The sequence below is a fragment of the Macrosteles quadrilineatus genome, unplaced genomic scaffold, assembly GCF_028750875.1.
Source record: "Macrosteles quadrilineatus isolate MER2022 unplaced genomic scaffold, UCM_ALF_1.0 Scaffold_3__2_contigs__length_128488019, whole genome shotgun sequence".
Classification (NCBI taxonomy): domain Eukaryota; kingdom Metazoa; phylum Arthropoda; class Insecta; order Hemiptera; family Cicadellidae; genus Macrosteles; species Macrosteles quadrilineatus.
Window position 1 is genome coordinate 106445093 of NW_026542596.1, and position 25384 is coordinate 106470476.

Genomic DNA, 25384 nt, shown 5'->3' on the forward strand with positions numbered 1-25384 from the left:
CTAGGATATCTGAACAACACAAACATCGATATAAGTATGAGATCTGTGCATAACGATAGAAATATGACGCACAGTACAACACAGAGGCACGACCGAGGCTGTAGAGAAGGTGTGACTAGAATGTCAGTATGGGCTCCTCCCTGTGAACTAGGATATCTGAACAACACAAACATCGATATAAGTATGAGATCTGTGCATAACGATAGAAATATGACGCACAGTACAACACAGAGGCACGACCGAGGCTGTAGAGAAGGTGTGACTAGAATGTCAGTATGGGCTCCTCCCTGTGATCTAGGATATCTGAACAACACAAACATCGATATAAGTATGAGATCTGTGCATAACGATAGAAATATGACGCACAGTACAACACAGAGGCACGACCGAGGCTGTAGAGAAGGTGTGACTAGAATGTCAGTATGGGCTCCTCCCTGTGAACTAGGATATCTGAACAACACAAACATCGATATAAGTACGAGATCTGTGCATAACGATAGAAATATGACGCACAGTACAACACAGAGGTACGACCGAGGCTGTAGAGAAGTAGTGACTAGAATGTCAGTATGGGCTCCTCCCTGTGACCTAGGATATCTGAACAACACAAATATCGATATAAGTATGAGACCTGTGCATAACGATAGAAATATGACGCACAGTACAACACAGAGGCACGACCGAGGCTGTAGAGAAGTAGTGACTAGAATGTCAGTATGGGCTCCTCCCTGTGATCTAGGATATCTGAACAACACAAACATCGATATGAGTATGAGACCTGTACATAATGATAGAAATACAACGCACAGTACAACACAGAGGCACGACCGAGGCTGTAGAGAAGGTGTGACTAGAATGTCAGTATGGGCTCCTCCCTGTGATCTAGGATATCTGAACAACACAAACATTGATATGAGTATGAGACCTGTGCATAACGATAGAAATACAACGCACAGTACAACACAGAGGCACGACCGAGGCTGTAGAGAAGGTGTGACTAGAATGTCAGTATGGGCTCCTCCCTGTGATCTAGGATATCTGAACAACACAAACATCGATATGAGTATGAGACCTGTACATAATGATAGAAATATGACGCACAGTACAACACAGAGGCACGACCGAGGCTGTAGAGGAGGTGTGACTAGAATGTCAGTATGGGCTCCTCCCTGTGATCTAGGATATCTGAACAACACAAACATCGATATAAGTATGAGACCTGTGCATAACGATAGAAATACAACGCACAGTACAACACAGAGGCACGACCGAGGCTGTAGAGAAGGTGTGACTAGAATGTCAGTATGGGCTCCTCCCTGTGATCTAGGATATCTGAACAACACAAACATCGATATAAGTATGAGTCCTGTGCATAACGATAGAAATACAACGCACAGTACAACACAGAGGTACGACCGAGGCTGTAGAGGAGGTGTGACTAGAATGTCAGTATGGGCTCCTCCCTGTGATCTAGGATATCTGAACAACACAAACATCGATATAAGTATGAGACCTGTGCATAACGATAGAAATACAACGCACAGTACAACACAGAGGCACGACCGAGGCTGTAGAGAAGGTGTGACTAGAATGTCAGTATGGGCTCCTCCCTGTGATCTAGGATATCTGAACAACACAAACATCGATATAAGTATGAGACCTGTGCATAACGATAGAAATACAACGCACAGTACAACACAGAGGTACGACCGAGGCTGTAGAGGAGGTGTGACTAGAATGTCAGTATGGGCTCCTCCCTGTGATCTAGGATATCTGAACAACACAAACATCGATATAAGTATGAGACCTGTGCATAACGATAGAAATACAACGCACAGTACAACACAGAGGTACGACCGAGGCTGTAGAGGAGGTGTGACTAGAATGTCAGTATGGGCTCCTCCCTGTGATCTAGGATATCTGAACAACACAAACATCGATATAAGTATGAGACCTGTGCATAACGATAGAAATACAACGCACAGTACAACACAGAGGTACGACCGAGGCTGTAGAGAAGGTGTGACTAGAATGTCAGTATGGGCTCCTCCCTGTGATCTAGGATATCTGAACAACACAAACATCGATATAAGTATGAGACCTGTGCATAACGATAGAAATACAACGCACAGTACAACACAGAGGTACGACCGAGGCTGTAGAGGAGGTGTGACTAGAATGTCAGTATGGGCTCCTCCCTGTGATCTAGGATATCTGAACAACACAAACATCGATATAAGTATGAGACCTGTGCATAACGATAGAAATACAACGCACAGTACAACACAGAGGTACGACCGAGGCTGTAGAGGAGGTGTGACTAGAATGTCAGTATGGGCTCCTCCCTGTGATCTAGGATATCTGAACAACACAAACATCGATATAAGTATGAGACCTGTGCATAACGATAGAAATACAACGCACAGTACAACACAGAGGTACGACCGAGGCTGTAGAGAAGGTGTGACTAGAATGTCAGTATGGGCTCCTCCCTGTGATCTAGGATATCTGAACAACACAAACATCGATATAAGTATGAGTCCTGTGCATAACGATAGAAATACAACGCACAGTACAACACAGAGGTACGACCGAGGCTGTAGAGGAGGTGTGACTAGAATGTCAGTATGGGCTCCTCCCTGTGATCTAGGATATCTGAACAACACAAACATCGATATAAGTATGAGACCTGTGCATAACGATAGAAATACAACGCACAGTACAACACAGAGGTACGACCGAGGCTGTAGAGGAGGTGTGACTAGAATGTCAGTATGGGCTCCTCCCTGTGATCTAGGATATCTGAACAACACAAACATCGATATAAGTATGAGACCTGTGCATAACGATAGAAATACAACGCACAGTACAACACAGAGGCACGACCGAGGCTGTAGAGAAGGTGTGACTAGAATGTCAGTATGGGCTCCTCCCTGTGATCTAGGATATCTGAACAACACAAACATCGATATGAGTATGAGACCTCTACATAATGATAGAAATATGACGCACAGTACAACACAGAGGCACGACCGAGGCTGTAGAGGAGGTGTGACTAGAATGTCAGTATGGGCTCCTCCCTGTGATCTAGGATATCTGAACAACACAAACATCGATATGAGTATGAGACCTGTGCATAATGATAGAAATAACTGTCATTAAAGATGGGTACGTGTAATAGACATAGTCAAAAATTTAATATCTAGAGTTCACTCGTTTGATTTAAGTACCAAACATAACCGTAAAAAATCAGTTAGGTACTGAATACAGAAGATGATTAACAAGATAAAGACACTCAGTTAAAATTAACTTTAAATTATTCAGAGACTTTTAACTACAGATTTTTCAACCTAATTTCTGGTTCATTGTTTTCAGAATTTGCTCCAACCCACATTGATGGAAAACCGTGTCAACAAAACCTATTCTTAGGGAGAAGCTGCCCTCTAAACTCGAGAACATAGCTGTAGATATTCTCAAGCGTGTGTTCAAAATTGAATATTTAAATTTCTTAGATAATAAAATAACTCGTGCTCTTTGATGAACGTAAACAAAACTTCATTTTATTTAACCATATGTAATTTTCAGTAATTAATCATTAGTGGCAAGTATTAGTCAAAATAAAACATGTCACTAAAACAGTATAAAATGAAAACATAATTTTAAATCTATAAGATTTCTCCCAGGGGGGTTTCTCAGGACATCAGCTTCACCAGTTTGGTCATACCCCTCCCCAGTGGCTGTTCAGACGTCCGCTAATCTAACTTGGCCATCTCGCCCAGGGTACATAATATTAAATCTGTAACAGCGTTTAGGCGCAAAAGAGGCAGAGTGTGTACTGCCTTATACCTCAGTAGCTACAGGCACAATTCAAGAATACAGAAGCAGTTTACTGCTCTCGTCTTGAACACCTTAATTTAAAACATGAAAGGCAGAGAGTCAATTGCAAAATTACTTGTATATGATGGCGATTGTAGGGACAGCAAAGTACCTTTAGCTATGGTCCACCATGGTAACGTTATGTAAGTGAGGAAGGCGTTGAGAGGCACGGACTGAGCTCTCTTGTTCTCTTTCCAGAAGTGGAATGTCTGTGTAAAGCCTCTCATTGTCCACAGCGGGTTGTATGCTCCATCGTCCAGCTCTGTAACACACAAGCCCAAAACACTTAGTACGTAAACTGGTCCATACAACTGGAGTAGCTGTGATATATTTATTGGTAGACAGCAATGTATTTTCAAACTTTCCTATCATACTCGGTGTGCTAGTAAGCCATGAATCGTTGACACACGTTTTTCAATGGATGAAATTTTAAACTTTAAAACTTTACTAACCGCCGGTTTTTACACTGTTTAAAAGTCATGTTGCTAAGGCTTTGAATATACTTTACTCAACCACAAACAACACATGTGTGTGCAAATAGATTAAGATTATACAGTAGAGTCCCGATATTCCAAAATGGTTGGGACCGGACCCATTTCAGATTACCAAATATTTTAGATTAACTAATAGTTAACTGCAATACATTAGAAATATTTCAAGGCGTAGATCATCAATAAAGTATTAAGATTAGTCAGAAAAATCTTATAGTGTAAATATTACTATTCCAAATTGAGATGTCTGTCTACTTCCTGGATGATTTTCCTGAATATATATACTCCCCTTTTTCTACAGTTAAAGTTTTAATTGACTGAAACATTTCACAAATATTATTAGCTTGGAATAAAACACCAATTATTACTCCTGACCTGAAAAATTTAGTTAGTTACCGTAAAATATCCCTTATAATATCTTTTGACACTTCAGTTTTGATGAATAAGAAACTGTAGTACTTTGTATAATCATATTCGGCGGATTCTAGATTTAATTTTCAAATCAAATAATTGTTTTGACACTAAAGAAAGCATTACATCAAATGCCTACCTAGAAGTAACTGGTATCTCGTCAATTAACAGGGTGTCTGTCTACTAAATCTGGTTTGAAAAATTCAAGAACTTTTCTAGGAGAATTCAACACCCCTGAATTTTAAGAGCTACTATCGGAACCCAACTTTAAGCTTTATCACGCCGTTTTATATTAAAAAAAAGACTTTTTAAAGATTTTTTTAAAGAAATCATCATTTATAACTAATGTATAAATAAATAAAAGGGCAAATGAAAAACTGTACTTCAAAAAATTTACAGTTCTTTTTTTTTGTACATTTAAAAGATATACAAAAAAAGGCAAATGGAGTTTTCTAGAAAACTCTCTCTTCCTTAGTTGAAAATGCTGTCAGTGACAGTGAAATATTCTAATGTTTTGTGTATATAGTGTAAAGTTTTGTTTTGTGTTTCCTGTGCCAGTTTGGACTCTTTCCCACTCAGGTAAGCCTGCTATCCTCTCAAAAAATCCTAAAAAATCTAGGCCCTTGTGCTCTATGCTACACCCTTAACCAAAAATATGTAATGTACAGACTTCTCTATTTTCACCCCTTGCTGTAAAGAAAACATGTGATTGGAATTTCTTTCATCTGTTTTTATTTTTGGTTTAGATTTCGTTGTTATTTCGTCGCCAGCATGGCAACCCATAGGCCCATGTTAATTTCTGTTTAATTTTTAATTAATTTTTTGTGCTAACTTTTCGGCCTTTTTTTTAATTTATAAAGGTATTCTGCACATCTACAGGCAAATATCTTTTAACAGTATGCGTAGATTTTCCCTGTGATGCACGCAAGCTGAGATAAAAGGTTTTAAAGAAACATGCTTGCCTATTAATATATAGATTGTTGACAAAATACAAATGGATGCTTGAAGATGCCACTGAAAACAAAATGCCTTGCAGAAGTTACAGCAAAATGTCAGAATGTAATTATTTAATATATTGATGTTCCAGTAGTAGGTAATTAATTCTTTTTCTGAAACTGCTACCAATTAATAGTATATTAATATAAATAATCGATTATGATGTATATAAAGTAACCACAGATTACTTCCTATTTACTAGACACAATAAAATCAACACCAACAAGTACTAAGCAAGCAAAGCTAACATGCAGTAGTGACCTACCATAACTGGGACCACTGAACGATGCTCTTCTTGTCGGCATATCACACCAGTAGTGAACTAAAGTGCCGTCGGGAGCTACTTTGTGAGGAGGTACTTGCCGATTCAACATCTTAGTCTTGCGATTCGCCGAGTCTTTAAACATTTTTGGAAGCGAGTTTGTGCAGTATTTGACAGGTGTCGGTTCAACGTCAGCGCAGGTGCATTTCTGCTTTTCCTCGGCCATTGCGCCAACGTCTACTCCCACCTCCAAGTCCGCCTCTCCCCAAGATAGACAATCATGGAACTCGTCTTCGTCACTGTCTTCCTCGTCTTTCTTGGACCCAGCCTCCGTCTCTGACTCACTCTCTCTGTCGGCCGTCAAAGTCGAAGGCTTGCAAATTTCCGAACGTGCTCGCATGCCCATGCACTTACAAGAACAATGAGAAGTGGCGGGAAGTGGTGAAACTAAACCAACGCTCGAACAATCTACAAACAAAAAGAGAGAAAAGAGGCTAAGCGAGCGATCGTCAGTAATGGATGAAGCAAACCGAATGGTGAACGACGAGGTGAGAGCAGACAACATTGATACATATGACATGACAGTGACAAAGCACACAGAGAGAAGAAAATTATTTACCAGTAGCTAGAGGTTTTTGGACATGAGTAGTCGTAATACTAGAGGCCTACAGATTTATAACATCACCAGGTTTAACCAGGAAAATGATTTTTAAAAATTATTCTATATTTAAATTCTACTTGAAGTTAAATGGCATCTTTTAGTGGATTCTTAGTATTTGTCTGAGCTTGAAATCATTAGTTTTTTGCTGATACGTTATAATTCTTCTTCTATCCTTACTTTGTCTTAAATGTAATATGATTTGATAACAAAGTCTTATTTTAATCAACTGATGACTCTGTCTAAAGTTACATTCTTTTAATTTGTGTAAGTCCAATAAATGAAACTAGCTCTAGAAGCACTAAATACAGCTATTACTACGCTACCTACAAATTTAAACAACTACATTGTGAACTACTTATACATGGTGTTTTTTTTTTACTCAACCCAAATCACAAGTACTATTAGACACTGTTTAAAGACAAAACAAGCTCACATTTTGCTACCCCTGTATTCTTTATTTCATTGCCAATCAGCAGATATGCATTGTTACATAGTTATCTACAAGTTTTAGTGTTACTGGGAATTTATTGTGGATAATTCCTTGGTGTTTTTGCAAGCTCTATTTGAGCATTAAAAAAACCATATTACATCTTATTTACAATCAACACTAAACTTTGGTGTTTTATGTTTATCAATAACACTTAACGGCTAAAACTCATTAATAACTGGAACGATGCATATTTGCTGATCGGCAGTGAAGTAAAGAAAACAGGGATATCATCATATGAGATTGTTTTGTTGTGCCTGACAGTAGTTGGGTTGAGTTTAAAAAAGCACCCTCTACCTATATCATTTTTCATCCTGAAATGATAATAAAACCAGATTTTTAATTCTACACAAGGAAACGGTACAGAACCTCACAGAAAAATAATACAATCATGACACAAACCTACCAAGACGGTAATCCAACTCCTACTAATTTTAATTGCAGTAATTATTGTCTTATTTTATTAAAAAAATATTTGGCCACAATTTTTTTTTCATAATATTATAAACCAAAACCACAACACTTTATGCCTTCATTACTTTTACTGAACTGCTAATAGCTTTTGCCACAGTAAAATGTTATGGTAACAAACTTCTAGTGGAATTATGTAAAAACTATTTTGGACTCGAGATGCAGAATAATTGAGGTTAATAAATCATTAGGCCAGAGAAATCATTCGGTGATGAAAAAGAAATGTCTCCTTGGTAGTAGTTTAATAAGCCCAGTCATTAACCCTAGCAGTGGCCAACCGTCGTCTAGTGACGGTTTGACGTTGATGCTTAGAATGGCCACCGTCGTCTGGTGACGGTATGGGCCAAAATTATTTTAACGGTAAAAAAACACTTATTATCAACTCAGATGAGAATAATATATATACCATTCGAAAGATCACATTCTGAACTTTCATTTTACATTTTATTACATAAACAAACCCTGTAGCATGTATATAACATTGTCACGACGATTAGAAATCAAATGAATTTTTGGCGCGGCACGACTTTTGCAGCTGACACTTGGGAACTGGCAAAACACGTCTTGTTTGTCATTACCCTGCTCGGGAAATTTTCGTCTTGGGATTTTGCGGGTGGTACCACTGGATAGCCATTGATTTTATCTTCATTGTGGTAGTGATATTTAGAACTAAATATTGATTTGACAACCGGTACGATTTTATGAAAACAGCTGTTTTCGAAATTTATAACAAATGGCCAACCATCGTCAGGTGACGGTAGGGAAATACGAATTACATACAGTGTAAGTTAATATTACTAGTCATATAATATGTCATATTGAAGAGGAAGAAATATAGATTGTGAGAATGGCATCCTTGCGCTCAGGGTTATTTACGTCTGCTCAAATGAAGACGACGGAAGTGAGTCATTACTGCTACAGCTGTCTTGTGTATTCGCCATTGTGTGTTGTTGCCAATGAGTGTTCGCTCTCATGTTATCCGCGATTTATTACTAAATACGTTATTAGTTCGTAGTGTTAGTGTTAGTGAAGTTTGTGTGTGTGTATAACAGTAATCTTCATGCATTTTATTATGCATAAATATTACTGAATTGTGTGAAATAGTGTTCATAAAAGGTTGTATTTTGTTAGCATCATGTCCAAAAATGACGATTCTGACATTCAGAGATGGTTGTACGAGACGGACCTTAGTTCGCCGTGCTATATATGCTATATAATGATATACCCAAGGTGTTATACATTTTTATAAAGGTAAATGAATACACTACAACATGTTTATATTGGTTTGGGGGTAAAAAATTTGGTAAAAAAGTTATAGCCTATACTAAATACTGTATTTTGTTAGCATCATGTCCAAAAATGACGATGACATTCAGAGATTGTTGTACGAGACGGATCTTAGTTCGCCGTGCTATATATGCTATATAATGATTTACCCAAGGTGTTATACATTTTTATAAAGGTGAATGAATATACTTGTTTATACATGTTTATATTGGTTTGGGTGTAAAAAGATTGGTAAAAAAGTTATATACTAAATACTGTACACTTCATTTTCTTGAAATGCGCAAAAAATTCAAAACGTTCTCAAATTGATACATAATCATAGGTGAAAATAACTGTTTACCATCATACTTATGACTTTTTTGGATTCCTTACTTCATTAGCTTTACAAATATGTACATATCATCATTAGTTTATACATATATAGCCTACACAATGTTTCACAACACAAACAAACACTTTATAGTTTACACTTATTTGCGGTTTTGGGGTTATTGTATTATTATGTCCCTATTACGTACAAAAAAAATATTTCTAACATGTTATACATTTTTATGTAGGTAATTGAATACACTACAAGATTATTATGTTTTTTTGAAGTAAAAAAAATTGGTACAAAAGTTGTATACTAAATACTGTGAATTTTTTTTCTCGCGAAATCGCTAAAGTATAGAAACATTATTTTATATACATATGTTTATAGGTAAAAAATAATTTTTACCATAAACTTAATGACTTTTTTTGATTCCTTACTCCATTAGCTTTACAAACATGTATATATCATTATTAGTATACACATATATTATATAACTTTTTACAACATAAACTAACACTGTACGGTTTTCAATTTTTTCGGTTCTCCGTTTGTCATTATATTTCGCTCCAAAAATTATGAAAAAAATTATTTTCTTAACATGTTATATATTTCTATGTAGGGAATTAGATTGTCTACAAAATGTATATAATGAATTTCCCATAAGAAATCCGTAGAAAAAAAAAATACCGAGGCCACTATTGAAACTTCAAAAGAAACAAATATTTTTTTTATTTTTTTCACTTTACCGATAAAATACATTGTCTAAATCGTTATGATATTACTATTTCTAGATTCTCCTGTTCTTTCTGAACAAAATGACTATGAGGTTGGCTAGGTTTACTTGTACGGTTGAATTTTTAAGAATTTTCAAAAAAAGTCTGCAAAATCGCCAAAATGGGTTGGCCATTCCCCAATTCTAGCATTGGCCACTGCTAGGGTTAAACAAAAATAAATTCCTCCACGCACTCCCCACTATAATAAACTCCTCAACGCCCCCCCCCCCCCACTATAGTTTTTTTGGATGCCTCACAACAAACTACATAAAAACACATTTGGAAAATTTATCATGATTTTTATTGATTTCCCTTTACCAATTAGTAATACTAGTTGCAGTTCATACTTTTAGGAGAAAACGAATTGCTTCATATCTGCATAAGAACTTAAGGTATAAACAACAAAGTTCTAAGATATTTTCAATTTAAATTTTTTAACATACTTTCTAAATCAACTACCTTCAAAATTTAAAAAAAATTGGGTAAAAATTACACAGGGTGTCTACTACATTCTGGATAAAAAATTCATGGACAATTCCCGTACATTTAAGGGCACTTTGGCGTAACCTTTGTCGGTGTCATTAGGCCTACCGAATAATTTTCCTGATTGGTCAAACTGTATTAATCTTGTTATTAACTGTAGTTGTACCAGATAGAAGAGTAAATAATAATAGATAGCCTAAGAGTTAAAAATTTCAAAATAGAAATTTATTGACAGTAAACAAGCATAGGCCTACCTATACTTTAGGTAAAACTTTTATAGTGTAACAGAGAAACGCAATCTCTTTAATGCATATTGTTGCTCAGTTCTTAGTACAAAATCAAGGTATGGTAAGCGGCTACCAATAAGCAATAAGCACAGAGTAAGATTATTGTATTTTCATTTGCAAAGTTAATATCGACACATAGCAATCATTAGTTGTTTATCTAGGCTCAATTACATTTTCTTAATATATTTTACAGCACTTTCAAGAATCAAAATACCCAGGCCTAGGCCTAATTATTTAGGAGGGCCTAAATAAACTGAGTAACAAACAATGAGGTTATAATAGCAGCAAAGTCACTATCATCATTCTAGTTCTTAAGATTTAGATTGCTTAAAGCATACAACTCAACAAATAAATATATGGGAAACAAAAAACATTTAAACCTGAATAGCCAACAATATAAGACAAAGATACAGAAAATGCAATGACATAATTTGAAACCAAGAAGGCCTACATAGTGATAAAACATTCATGCAAATAACAATGCTTGTAGTTTTGTCAATTGAAAGATAAAACATCCATAAAAAAGGGGTTAACTTACAAAATAAGACTGTAGATTATTTACATGTTTAATATGAAACCATAAACAGTTTTATGGCACTAGGCAATGGCCGCGGCAAAATGAATCTTCAAGCCAAGTACAAGTAAGAAGTGAAATTTAACAGCCATTATAAAGCTATTATTTTCACGATAAAATAGGTTTGGGATCTCATAATAATTCCTCATAATATAATCTCATAATAAGCCCTAGTAATAAAAACAGAAGTTGTAAAGGAATAAAAGTGATACAACTTTTATGAGCTAGCTAACTGAGTCAACAGTTCTTGGAAGTACTTGACTTGACACTTGATTGTCGTGATAAAATATTAATGGGTTTGAGATTGTTAATGGGATTTTTATTGCATAATTACTCTAGTAATAAATTATGAAAATGTAAACAAACATCTGATAAACCTTTTATGTGCTCCTAACCAACTAGCGATCAATAAAATTATGACCCATTAAAAATTTAAGGACATAGTCTGGCATTTAAGGACAATTCCCGTACATTTCATGGCCAGTAAAAAATTAAGTACAATTCCCGGTTTTCCCGGATTTCCCGGTTGGTAGACACCCTGTACAGGCATTTAAGTTTTTTAGCCTACTAAAACACGTTTATACATATTCATACCTAGGTAGCATCAAATGAAGTTCCGTCAAAAACTAAAACTCTTAAAAGTTGACAAAAAAATACTTCAAGACCTAGACAGAGTAAAAGAAATTAATAAAGGAAATTAAAAATGGACACTCTTTACACAGTCACACAGCTGACTTGACTCTTGATGCAGCAAACGATTACATCACAATAGACAACACTCTACAACGTCCAACATACACTCACCGTCTCTGACATCCCCTGCTTCTATCTCAGCCACTCCATTTGCAATACAGTCCAGTCCGTCATTCTCGGACCGAGTGCGAGCTCCGGGGCCGTTAGCCTCGTAAGCCTTGGTTCTCCATCCGCTGCGCACAAAGTTGTTCAGGTTGGCGCTTGGATCACTCAGTCTTCTCTGTAAGCAAATCGCGTTTCTTGTTTTTATCATTATTCATTTTATATCTCTATATAAATATAATAGTTGAAAATATAAATTTTAATTTTTGCATCAATATGCAATAAAAGATTAGTCTATTTTCTTACTAGCCCATTAAACTATCCAAAAGAAAAATAAGATTGGATAGATGTAGATTAACATCACATATAAGTACAATGTTCAGTTATGTGTTTATGTAGTCAGAAACCCCAGTAGTTTTGTGACTAAAACTCGTGTTTATCTCAACCCAACAAACTGACTGACATTGATTTGAGTTAATCTTGGTGGTTGAGCTAAAAACTTGATCGGTTTGACTGGTCAAGTTGACTTTTGACAAAATGTCAAACGAAGATCAATCTTTAAGTTTTTACATAGATAATTTTGAGAATGGATTTGGAATGTATATGGTACAAGTACATACTTGAACTGGTATATGACATACTTGAATTCAAGTAATAAACAACAAATTGCATATACATTAATAAGTTTTAGTTAGCAAGTTTTAAATGGTGTATACTAAAAATAATTTAACTAGGCCTATAAGAAAAATAGTCCTTGGTTCCTCATTCTATTGGACCAGCTGTAATCTAAATATATAAAAGGCAAAGCCCTCACTGACTCACTCATAACTAATTCTCCCACTTCCCATTTACCTAGGAGGCTGAAATTCGGTACGCCGATTCTTTGGGGATTAAATAGGAAAACTAAGTAGTTTTTATTCTGATCGGGCTTTCGGGCTCCACCCCAGTGGCTCTCGAGTTTCCCATGTTAAAACCTTTTGGTTGCAAATTAGCTAATTTGCAACCAAAAGGTGAGTGAGTGTAGCGAACGAACTTCAACCTGGAGGCGAGTTAGCGAAGCGAACGAGCTAACCTGAAGGCAAGTGAGCGCAGCGAACGAGCTCTAACCTAAAGGTGAGTGAGCGTATCGAACGAACTTCAACCAGGACGTGATTGAGCCATGTGAATACTTATGAAGTTAAACGGGGCAGAGCCCGCGGGTACAGCTAGTCAGTTTTATATTTAAATAGGTGAAGTTTAAAGAGCCTCTAACAGAATGTGCCACGGCCAATACTATTCTCTTCGTTCTTGATACGTATAATACTCTTGATACATATTTGAATAAAATATGTTTAAGTTTACATTAATTTGTCCTTTCAGTCTTGAGTATACAGTTTGTGTATATGACAGATCAATTGATAGCACATTGGTGGGTTGTTTGTAACTACATTTATTTTCTATTTTAAAACTGTCATCAGCTTTACTGTGGGAATACCCCTACTTCCATCAATAGTCAAAGGTAAAAGTGTACCTTGAAATACATTTACAATATTGCATATGATTTCAGAACTCTAAAATGCTTATTTTACATGCTAGCTAAGATCCCCCCTTCTCACCTGATGTCTGTAGACGTAGAAGTCTTCAGGATCCTCGTCCCAGTCAGAGTCCCACATGTCGATGGCACACAGTCCCGGCTCAGAGGTAGGTGTCTCTGCTCCATAGCCTGCCACAAACATACAAAATACAAGACCCTTGACACCTAAAACAACCAAAACATAGCAGAAGTCTGTGGGTTGTTTTTGACCAGAAGAAACTATCGTTGTCAGCTGAAGTATTAAAACATTACTACTTGGCTTTCCTTCTAAACACGCTTAATGAGCTGTTGCCCGTCAGCTTCACCCGACATATTTTTAGGCATTTTAACTACTATGATTACTATGAACCCGCTGAAGTTGTGACTTCGCTACAAACTAAAGTGATTTTTGGCATTAATTTTCCGTATAGTTATTAAAAAATAAATCCATTTATAAACTGTATATCTTATCGCTTCAGCTAATTAAACATATGGGACTACTGAAGTTAAACTCTTGGTAGTCAAGCCTTCCAAGAACTTCCAACTACTCTCTCTGGAACAACCTACATAATGTTTTTACCAAAAATACTATTCCTATTCTATCTCCTTTCACTTAAAATAATACCCTCAAACCAAATTTACCGATGGTAAAAAGTATTAGATTGTCTATCTTAAAGTAGCATTAATTAATTTCATGGAAGATTTTAAAGTATTTTTGAAAAACAGTTCAGTTTTAGAAAAGGCCTTGGCACAATGATTGCTTTAGCTGAGTTCTTCGATGAGGTGGCATGGGTCTTGGATGGGTCGCAGATCACAATGGGGTTCTGTGGACTTGTCCAAGGCATTTGATTGTGTTAACCACAATCTTCTTTTTTTTTAAAATTAGCATTTTATAAATGTTATACTAAATCGATATCTTGGCTTGGATACTACTTAAATGTTTGCTTCTAAAGGACAAAAATATAAAAAAATAGGCAAGAAATAAAATCTAATTGGGAGGAAATTAAAGTCAGGTTGCCTCAAGGGTCCATTCTGGGGCCACTTCTGTTAATACAATATCAATTAGTTAAGATGGGGACGCCACTATGTGCGTATTTTAACCCAAATATGAGTGAAGGATGAGTGTAGGATGAGTGGCGCGATCTTGTAGTCTTGTTAGTGACTAAGGCCGACATGTTCGTTAGACACAGCTGTTAATTAATAGCCCATACAGCTAATGATTTAAGTAAAAATGTTTCCAATAGTCTTATTCTGTATGCAGATGACACTACTGCAGTCGTCAAATCAAAAAATTATGAGGAATTAATTCTCAAACTTACAGAATGTCTTGTGAGCTAGAGAACTGGTTTGATATAAGTGGATTGAAAATGAATCAAGATAAAACTCAATTGGTTAGATTTTTTTAAGGGTACCATTTTTGGGTGTTTTGCTGATATCTCGGAAACCATGCATCCAAGCGAAATTATGGTAACTTTGGCGACAAAATGAAAGCTTATTAAATTGCCAGCAAGTTTGTACTTTACTATTTTTCTATATCTTGTATCGTTTTCACGTTATTTACTATCAACAGTTTGTAAATTTAGAAAAATTCATATTTCCTCATTTTTTTTTCTTTTTGACAAGTTACCTCTTTAAATGCTGGGCATAGGGTTGTAGAAAATCAAATTCCCTACAATGATATACTGTATATGACTTTACTAGTTTACCTTCTTCCGTTCAGATGTTAAAGCAAATTAACCGTCAGTTTAAAAAAATTAAATTTAAATTGAAGAAAATTAAAATCTAGTGATGAGCAAGGAATTTAAAGTCTTGCGACAGCTGTTGTCTACTGAACGATTCAATTTATTACCTTATCCAGTCAACTAATTGGTTGGAACATTCACTATCAAGTAGCTAAGGTGAGTACTGGGCGTCTAAAAATAGCACAGATACCCAACAGAATATCATTATATAACAGAATAACTATTATACTGTGCTATGTGGGATCTGAAGCACCAGGGTGGGTTGTTTAAAGCAAGGATGAGGATTTGGATGTAATTTATGTACAAGTTTGTCTAGCTACTGATTTACACAATTACTATAGTGGCCATTACTTACCAAAGCCTCAAGTAAGTTTACCTTTTGGTTTAGTGACGGCCATCTCTGCGTGCCCCTTGCCCTGAGGTCCTTTCATCCTCACAAACTCAACCCTCTGAGCTGCCTGACTTGAGAACAGACCAAATGTCATCCTCTGAGCCATCTTGCTGCTCATACTAGCCTGTACAACAAACAACAATACATTACACAGGGGACAAAATAAAGGAAGGTAGGTTTTTTTGTTTCAAACGCTGAAATGTATCGGAAACTAAAATGAAATAAATAAAAAGGCCTTTATTCACAAGCAAGTTTCATGTATACATGACTAGATGTACCCGCGGGCTTTGCCCCGTTTAACTTCATAAGTGAGCTCGTTCGCATGGCTCAATCATGTCCTGGTTGAAGTTCGTTCGCTACGCTCACTCACTTTTAGGTTGGAGCTCGTTCGCTGCGCTCACTTGCCTTCAGGTTAGCTCGTTCGCTACGCTAACTCGCCTCCAGGTTAAAGTACGTTCGCTACTCTCACTCACGTTTTGGTTGCAAATTAGCTGTTGTCATAAATAAAAAAAATAATAGTGCTGCATCCTGTTGGTAATCCTTATAACTTTAATGCAATTGAACATCATAGAACATAACCAACTTGTTTAATTGAAACAGCTGTTAAGATTCATTTATTCCATTTAAATATGAGTACTCATAAAGTTAACATGGGAAACTCCAGAGCCACTGGGGCGGAGCCCGAGAGTCCGATCAGAAGAAAAACAGCTTAGTTTTCCTGTTTAATGCCTAAAGAATCAATGTACCAAATTTCAGCCTCCTAGGTAAATGGGAATTAAGAGAATTAGTGATGAGTGAGTGAGTGAGTCAATGAGTCAGTGAGGGCTTTGCCTTTTATATATATAGATTTTCAAACTTACTCAAGTCAGAAACTAAATCAAACTAGCCTAATATTTACACATAATATACAAAAAATAACTATGAAAAAAATTACATTTTACAATTATTTTTTTTCCTGAATGAACTGAGTCACGCCTTTAACTAAGGCTGCGGTGTTTGAAGTGGCAACACTACATGGGATGGCTGAAATAATGGCTTTGACTACGCTACACTACTGAACACTCGCACCAGTCTCATCACAGAGTATTAGAGCAAGCGCGAAAATTATCTATTGATAGATGTTTTATATCTGACAACACTGATGTGTATGTAAAGAAGGAAATAATCATATGAGACTTGTGTGTCAATACAAAAAAATATTGATTAAAACCTATATGTTAATTGTTCTTTGTTACGTGTTTTAAGATTTTCGACGACCTCTTCGGAGTAATTCCATGTTCCTTTCTAGCCTACGCCTGATGACCCCTTTGTTGGGTTGAAACCGGTCGCCGCTCAACGGTGACATTGATCACATGACGGATTAAGGTACTTTAACCTCTAGTAATGACTAAGAACAGCGGTTCTTTCATCAAAATCACTTAAAATTCCAAAGAAGTATGACATTATATAAAAGGAAATACTTCCATAACATTAAAAGTAGCCTACAGTACTTAACAATTTATTAGGTACTGTAGCCTACTTTTAAATCTATTTAAAATAATCAAAAACAGACGTGACTTGTTAAAGAGTCATTGTTTAGATTCATTTAAAAAGGAGATAATGTTTTGGATTTTTAATAACTTTATTTTGTCAATATGTACCGGTAACTTATTGGTATCATTTTTAACACAGGAATGCTGCATACAAACTATATTTTAATTGCTTTGTTGTGACCTTTTATATTCATTTTGCAGTAGAACCAACTGCCCATGATCATAGTGGGCAAATTATACTTTCATCACCATATTATACAAATAGTACAAAATGTATTTGACACTTATAAGGTATTATCTACTGAAATGAGGGCCTAAATTTATTTACGCTTTGTTAAATACTCAATGACTCATCCTTTACATCAACACAAAATTTCTAAAAAGAAAATGGAAAATATTGAATCACCCCTATTTATGCCAAATATACAAATTAAAAATTAATTGTGTAAATTAATAATGTATGTTTTCAAAGGTTTAATTAAATTGCATCTAATAAACAAATTACCATAGGTAAATTAGTAGCGGTAAAATTATGTGATCATAATTATACTGAACTATAGTTTGAAGACTATATTTCCCAAAACAGCTCTAGAGAACAGTACAGTTAAGATAAGAAAATTATCTGGCCTCTTTTGATACCATACTAAAGCCTCCACTGTTAATTATGACTGCCTTTTAACAAGCCGCTACAGACTAAAATAGTACCCTTGTATGAAATAACTACTCCTTCACCGTAATTGCCCTTGTTATGCCATTTGATGAATGTTGTAACGTTATAACTTCTTTCATTTAAAAGGGTCTTCAATTATTATTTTATTTTAGAACCTAAATGTTCATTTTCAAGCTGCCACCAGTGAAAGTTGACCTAAACCCGGATCACAGACAGTACAACAGGTATTTAACCTTTTATTTGTAAAATACATGATCCAGAGGCTAAACATGTTACAGATATTATATTTTCTCCAAGTGAAATCGACAAATATATACCATCAATGCTTTGAAAAATTCTACAATATACAAAATGAGTTAAATAATTTAATCAGCTAAGGGTAAAATGATTAGGCCTACTTACCCTGGCATCATAGACTCTTTTGAGAGCGTCGTATCTTATGGAACCCAAGAATATGACAGCTTGAATGTGACCCGACCTGTCTGCTGCCACCAACTCTACACACACCATCTCACCGTCCCTCACAAGAATATCACAGAACACCTGCCAAACAGAGCAAATAATATAAATTGCAAATAATATAAATTGAAGGAATATGTTACCATTATATGTATGTATGGAAATTCCTTAAGAATTTTTTAGTACTAGTTGTAAAAAAGTTTAAAATGCACATTCTAGGTTACTTAATTGAAACATTAAAATGATCATACCTCATTAAAATTATCCACCATAAAGCACACGTGGGGGTAGACCATCTCTTCTACTTCCCCTTTAGTGTCCATTCTCCGACGACTAGGAGAGGCATAGACTTTCTGCAACACACATGGTTGACAAATTTATGTCAGTGAAGGTTTTAAATTTGAATGGACATTGTGATTAAATAGGTCCAAACCCTCAACTTAGGTATTTTAAACCGTACATAGTTACCTTAACAATTGCGACTGCTTTTGGATCTGTTTGGCTTGTATGACCCCTGTGTAGACCAATTTGTTTCTTACTAAGCAATAACTTGTTTGTGTAGTACTGGTCATAATGGTTGAAAAACTACATATTTAGCCAAAATTTAACCCAATCCTCAAAATAGCCTTGAGCCTATCATTACTGTACAGTCCCACAATCTTGAAATAGGTAGCCAAATGTGAATCGTAAGATTTCTAAGTTTGAGGAATGCCAGGTTACAAGGAAACAATGCCAGAAATCAAAAACCAAGTTTTAATACACGAAGAAGAACATGAACTAGTTGGTGGGATCATGTCCAGCAAGATATGACACACTTGGGAATGCAAGAAGAAGATGCTGAGGACAGAAAGAAACAGATGGAGGCGATGTGCTGCTGAGGCCAAGTAGTGACTGGGATACAAATGGCCATGGCAGTAAGTTGTAAGTTAGTAATATAGTACATATCCGTATTGTTTCTCATATACCTAACAATATTACATTTACAAACCCATTAAGTTAACTTGTTCTAGAAAACAAATTACTTACTTTTTCCAAAACCCTCAAAATTGTGGGCTGTGACGCGAAAAACAACAGCTAACTAAGGGCCATGTCATACGAGCGCTATTGCCGTCGCGCAGATGCCGTCGTGTTAAAGTCGCTCCAACCCGGCAATGGGGTTTTTATGGAGCATGTCATACGGACGCTAATGCCGTCGGCGAGTCCGCGTCAGCCGGACGCTGAGCGCAGCCAACGCGGACGGTCGCGCTAGCGACGCGGCGCACGTGACGCGGGACCCTGTCATACGGAGCGCTAGCGCTAGCGGGACGCATTTGCCGCGTGAGCACTGTCAGAACAACTGGAACACCTTTGGAGTGATCATTACGATATTTGATACGATGTTTGATACGGAAAAATTTATTTATTTAGTTGGAAAACTGCCACCTTTGTACGATGTAAAAGTCGAGTGATTACAGCAACAGGCAACTGAAGGCACAGTGCTGGATTGAGGTTGGGGATGCCATGCACGAAAACTGGAATCAGATGACAGGATTATTGGATTCTTCCGATAATACTCTTCACATGTATCTAAAATGTGCAAAAAGCTGATACAACCTAACTGGATGGTGTCCATCTTGGTAATAACATAATTGCCACGACGGCAAATGCGCCCTGAAGACGCTACGTATGACAGGCACCTGGCGTTGGCAAAGGGACGGCATCAACGCGCTGCATTTGCCGTGACGTATGACATGCAATTTTTCCAGGACTATCTCGACGGCAATAGCGCTTGTATGACATGGCCCTAATCAGAATTCATTGTCTTACTCCTAGATATTGATTTACATTAATATAACTATTTTGGTACCTTACAATATCCTTGTTATTCATTACTGAACTAAATGTTTTGTGGCATCTGCCACATCATCAGGTTAATCCACTTCTAAGATTTGTCATACATTTGAAATTGAGAACACAAAAACATGTTGACATGGCACATTTAACAAAAACTGTACATTGTTTAGAACAACCGTCACAGTTGCTCTAAATAATGTTCAGTTTTTTTTAAATGTGTCATGTCAACGTGTATTGTCCTTAATTTTAAATGTATGACGAATCTTAGTAGAAGACGAACCTGATGAAATATGTAGTTCAATAACGAGAAACAAGGATATTGTAAGGTAGGCCTAAGTAACAAAATATTTATATGAAGCTAACTAATTCTCCAGTTGTCAAGCATGTGTTGCTTTTGCATCCTGGTCCCTATGTCCCAAGTAACACTAGGTCCAAATGGCAAAGTGTACATAGAACAACAGCAAACAGGACATAATGTACTGTGTAACTGTAAAAGCCCTCCACAGTAACTCCCAGAACTGTAAACATGATGGCTTAGAGTTTTGTGGAACTAATGTAAAAATTCTTTATGAGAAATCCATACTGCCAGGTCATTGGGTGCCGAGTTTGTAGGAATTTACTGTGATTGTTAACTGGGGTTGAACTGCCTTTATCACAGTTGGTTGATTTATCTAGGTCTAATATTTCACACCCAAGACATAGGATAATCTATGGCATCTCTCGACTTGCTCATCAGTTAAGCAGTTGTTCTCACCTGGGAGTGCCGCCGTAGCACCTGCAGCTCCTTAGGTGATGTTCTGGTGCAGATGGCGAGTGTGAGAGTGTAGTCAAACTGGTGAATGATGAGGTTGAGATATACAGTCTCCTCCCAGTCCAACTCCGGGTCACCGATAGGCAGCTTACGGCTGTCCTTCCGGTAAACTTCCACCTCCGTCTAGTAACACAACATACCAAGTCATCCTTGATGACTATATTCAGCTTTCAGTACCATATAAAGAACTTTTATCAGTGCAGTGAAAACGTCCAGAAAAGTTCTAGTAATCTAAAGTAACTTCTTTGTTAATCGCTTCCAAAAGATTGGATATTTTCACTGTAATTAGCCATTACATCCAAGTCTGCATTCTGCTATTAACCTTTGCCGACAGACCGCCACCGCCCACCAGGTCCACCACTGCTCGAGCGAACTCCATTACCGCAACGATACATTGAATAGTCGTAGGTCTCGGTGGTGTAGTGGATAGCGTACCGGGCTGATAATATGGAGGTAGCCGGTTCGAAACCCACCGGAGGCATTGAATTTTTGACTTGATTTTTTTCATTATCAGCAAATTTGGTTGGTTTGGTTAGGTTATGATAGTTTAATTTTATAATTAAAAAATTATATAATTGATTTTGAGACATTTATAATTTTATTTTATGAACAGAAGTATTTTGTTATTAGTAGGTAGGCCTAAACCTTCATTCAAAATTTTCATTTTCAGCAAGTTTGGTTAGGTTATGACAGTTAAATTAATTTAAATTTAACCTACAAACGACACGTTTTGACAGCGACAGTGATAGAGATAACAATTTCCCACGAACAGTTCGGCTATGAACGGTATGATGCGCTCTGCACGGCGCGGTGGTGGGCAGTGGCGGTCTGACAGCAAGGTCTTGTCATGCTGCTCGCCCTTGATAGTTTCAACTATTTTTTTTCTAGAGCTGCAGTCTATGAGTACAGAATATAGACATTTCTAGAGTTAGACTCAGTTGAACTCAGAAAAACGAATTTTATTGTAACACTAGATCAGAAAATGAGAAACAAACCTTACCTCATACTTCGGCATGTAACGTGGAGATCCTTTGATATGTTTTTTCCTTACAAAGAATAATAAATCGTCACCATCTATGCAGTGTTCAGCTTGGAACAGGAAATGCCTCACAAATAGATCAGTCCAGTATGAGGAACCTTGCAACACTACAAATCCTGATTCTGGAAATAAAGACCAAATCATGTAAATCATGTCAATGATGAAGGTTTGAATCTTTGAGAGTTGAATCCAAAAAAAAATTGAACCATAGACCTAACCTCTTTTTTCTTCTTGTAACAATAACAACATTGGCTAATACATTTTCAAATGTAAAAATATTTCATGCAAATTTAGTCAATTAGTCTTTAATAAATAATTGAATTGTCCATTGGTTGTATGGGATAAGACTACTTTTAATTATTACTAGCTGGCCCGACAGACGTCGTCCTGTCCTAATGTGGATTTATGACAAATGCTCGTTCATTTTCACTAGTATAATTTGTTCATAATATAACACTAATAACCAGTTATAGGATATATAAAGCCAAAAGTACCCATGAACTTTTGAGAAACCCCCATAAACCATACTTAAAATGTTTGTCACTACGAGAAACCTTGCGCAAAACTATCCATTATTTTATAAATTGCCCTTTAAGGTCGTAATTCCTTTTGAAAGTGAACTTTTCATATACCTAATGTTAAAAATATCTCAGCTGTACTTATTTGTTTGTTATTCTTTCAATTTATTACCTTAATAAAATCAGGTGTGTTTATTTGTTTCTTTTACTGTATTTTGTTTATTTCAGGTTAACTTAACCAATCAATAGTGTTATTTATACTTATGATGTCTAACGGGGGTGAAGCCCATGGGTAACAGCTATAGTCCTCGCCACCCTAAGTTGAGGCAGCCAAAGGCCGCACTAGATATACGCCGTGCGGCCTTGGGCTGCCTCAACTTAGGGTGGCGAGGACTATAGTAGGATATAAAGCTAAAAGTGTTATTGCAAACTGTTATGAATTACCATCTTTCAGTAGCTGCCGCATTTCTTTTGTTCTTTGAAAATTTATCTCTTCCAGTAATTGTTCCAGAGCAGTAGGAGTCTTTAAAAAATTAGCCCCAGGAAAAGCCATTGAACTTTTTTTTAATTACAACCAAAAATTTAACTTATTCTTTTATATTGGTATATTGTATACATGAAAAATATTTGATTCAATTAAACTTGTGTTAGTGGTGACAGTCTTTAAAACCTCCAAACGGAATTTGGCCCATAAGGCAAAAATACCCCTCAGATTATTAGCTTAAGAAGATAATTACAAACTAAATATATACTTCCAGATAGACAATTCTATCGATTTAGTAATTACAACATCACAACACTATCATTCGAAATTCAGTCTTGTCACAATCCAACATTTGCTTTCTACTTTGCCTTTTCTACTTAGTCACATCAATCCATTGCTATTTCCAATTAGATTTCATGTCGTCTGCCTACTACTGACACTGACACTGCCTGTCAGAGCTCTGAGCGTCTGCTAGGATTGACTGACTAAACTCAAACTGGGAGAAGTGAAGTTTGAAGATGATTCACTGCATAACAGCTGAGAGGACGGTTCAATACTGAGTTCAAAGAGTACGAAGTAGAAGATTTTAAAAGTAAAACATAGGCTATAAAAATTATAATACACCCGCTACAAGTAAACCTGCAAACTAAGCGAATTTCTAATATTTGCCTAATTGGGTTTTCACTCAAATAAGTGATTTTAAAAATGGTATATTTCTCTAATTATATAACATTAGTTCAACAAACACTTGCTGATACAGGTAGGGTAATAAAGAGTTTTTTTTATAGTTATTTTTAATAGATTAATTTTCCAAATTTGAATCAAACTACAAAGTTAACTTATTCTCTATTATAATAACAGGAAAATTTTTCTTCCAAAGTATGTTGGAATTTTCTCCTTAACTATTGGCATTGACTAATGCTATTAGGCACATGCTTCAAATATACAGTACTAGATTATGGTTCGGAAAGATATTGCAACAGTTTTATGCTTTTAGGGTCAAAATTAAGAAAACCATATTTTTATTCCATAATCCACCCATACACACCCCCGCACACGTAGTCCAATCATGGTCCAACAATGGCTCTCGAACTCGTTCAAATAAATGTATGTTTACATGTAAATTCCATCAAAATTGGATCATTTTTGCTCGAGTTGCTAACGGACGGGGTAACGTAATTTTACCACAGCAATTTTATCAGCTGGGGCAAAGATAAATGGCTGGATGACAACACTAGCCAGTCTTTTTTACGGCCTTATTCTCAATACTGATGATATGCTATCTAAAGTTTGTTTGTCGGACCCTCAATAATTCAAATGTCACGCCATGGTAGCCTTGTAGACATTTATCAAATACAACTTGACCTCTAGTTTAACAAATATGATTATATTTTCTGTTGTATCAGTAACTGTGCTAGTCCTGGAAAGGATGACAGTGATTCTCACTGGAGTCTCTTGGTTTTTGATAGTAAAATAAAAACAATCTTATCACTTGATACTCTAAGTAAAACTAATGGGGAGGCAGCAATGAGTAGCCAACACTTTTCATGTTCATAACATTTTGTAGAGGTACCTTGTCCACAACAGCGCAACACATTCTATTACACCGTGTGTAAGTTACATGTTTTAACCAACGCAAAAGTTGTGTTCTATGGTTACTGTCTAAGCGAGTCACGGGTTCACTTCTCACTTGGCCAATATGGTACACCTCATTGATGGGGGGGTCTTCTGTTGTTGTACCAACAACGATTGAATCACTCTCTGCCTGTCATGTCAATTCTAAGTACCGGTAATCCCTTGAGCTACATACCTAAGTGTTCTCCTCTAAATCTAAAAAAAAAGGCAAACGAGGTGTATATGGAAGGTAGTTAAACAAAAGAGTAAGACTAAAGCAAAAGGATCTTGTTTCCAAAATGTAATAACTAAATCTCACTCTATTTTTAATACCAATAGGTCTGTGGAATTGTCACCTGTTAATGTACATGATCCTACACCTCCTGATGATTAAAAAACTCCAATCACCTGGAAAGGTTGCCCAGAGTAACAATAATGCACTTTGCCAAAAGTGCTTAACAGCTATTTTTAATGTTCCAAAGTCAATTTTTCGTATTGCATAGTATTTACTTATTATTCGATATATAATAGAACAGATTGTAAAGTAAATAAATAAATAAATAAATAAAAAA

General features: G+C 36.3%; 1 protein-coding gene across 2 annotated transcripts; it reads right to left on the reverse strand.

Annotated features, from left to right (window-relative positions):
• Positions 1 to 3025: 3025 nt before the first annotated feature.
• On the reverse strand, positions 3026 to 23636 carry LOC128990030 (uncharacterized protein KIAA0930 homolog). 2 transcript variants are annotated; one of them, XM_054412243.1, is made up of 11 exons: positions 23159 to 23636; positions 22158 to 22318; positions 21101 to 21280; positions 18765 to 18866; positions 18457 to 18597; positions 15838 to 15976; positions 13763 to 13869; positions 12177 to 12345; positions 6040 to 6504; positions 3989 to 4138; positions 3026 to 3096 (listed from the first exon to the last, which is right to left on the reverse strand). In XM_054412243.1, the coding sequence occupies exons 1-11, from the start codon at positions 23265 to 23267 to the stop codon at positions 3056 to 3058; spliced, it is 1764 nt and encodes a 587-aa protein (XP_054268218.1). In that variant the 5' UTR covers positions 23268 to 23636; the 3' UTR covers positions 3026 to 3055. The 2 variants fall into 2 exon arrangements, with proteins under 2 accessions (XP_054268218.1, XP_054268220.1); XM_054412245.1 differs by lacking the exon at positions 6040 to 6504.
• Between the last annotated feature and the right edge of the window lie 1748 nt (positions 23637 to 25384).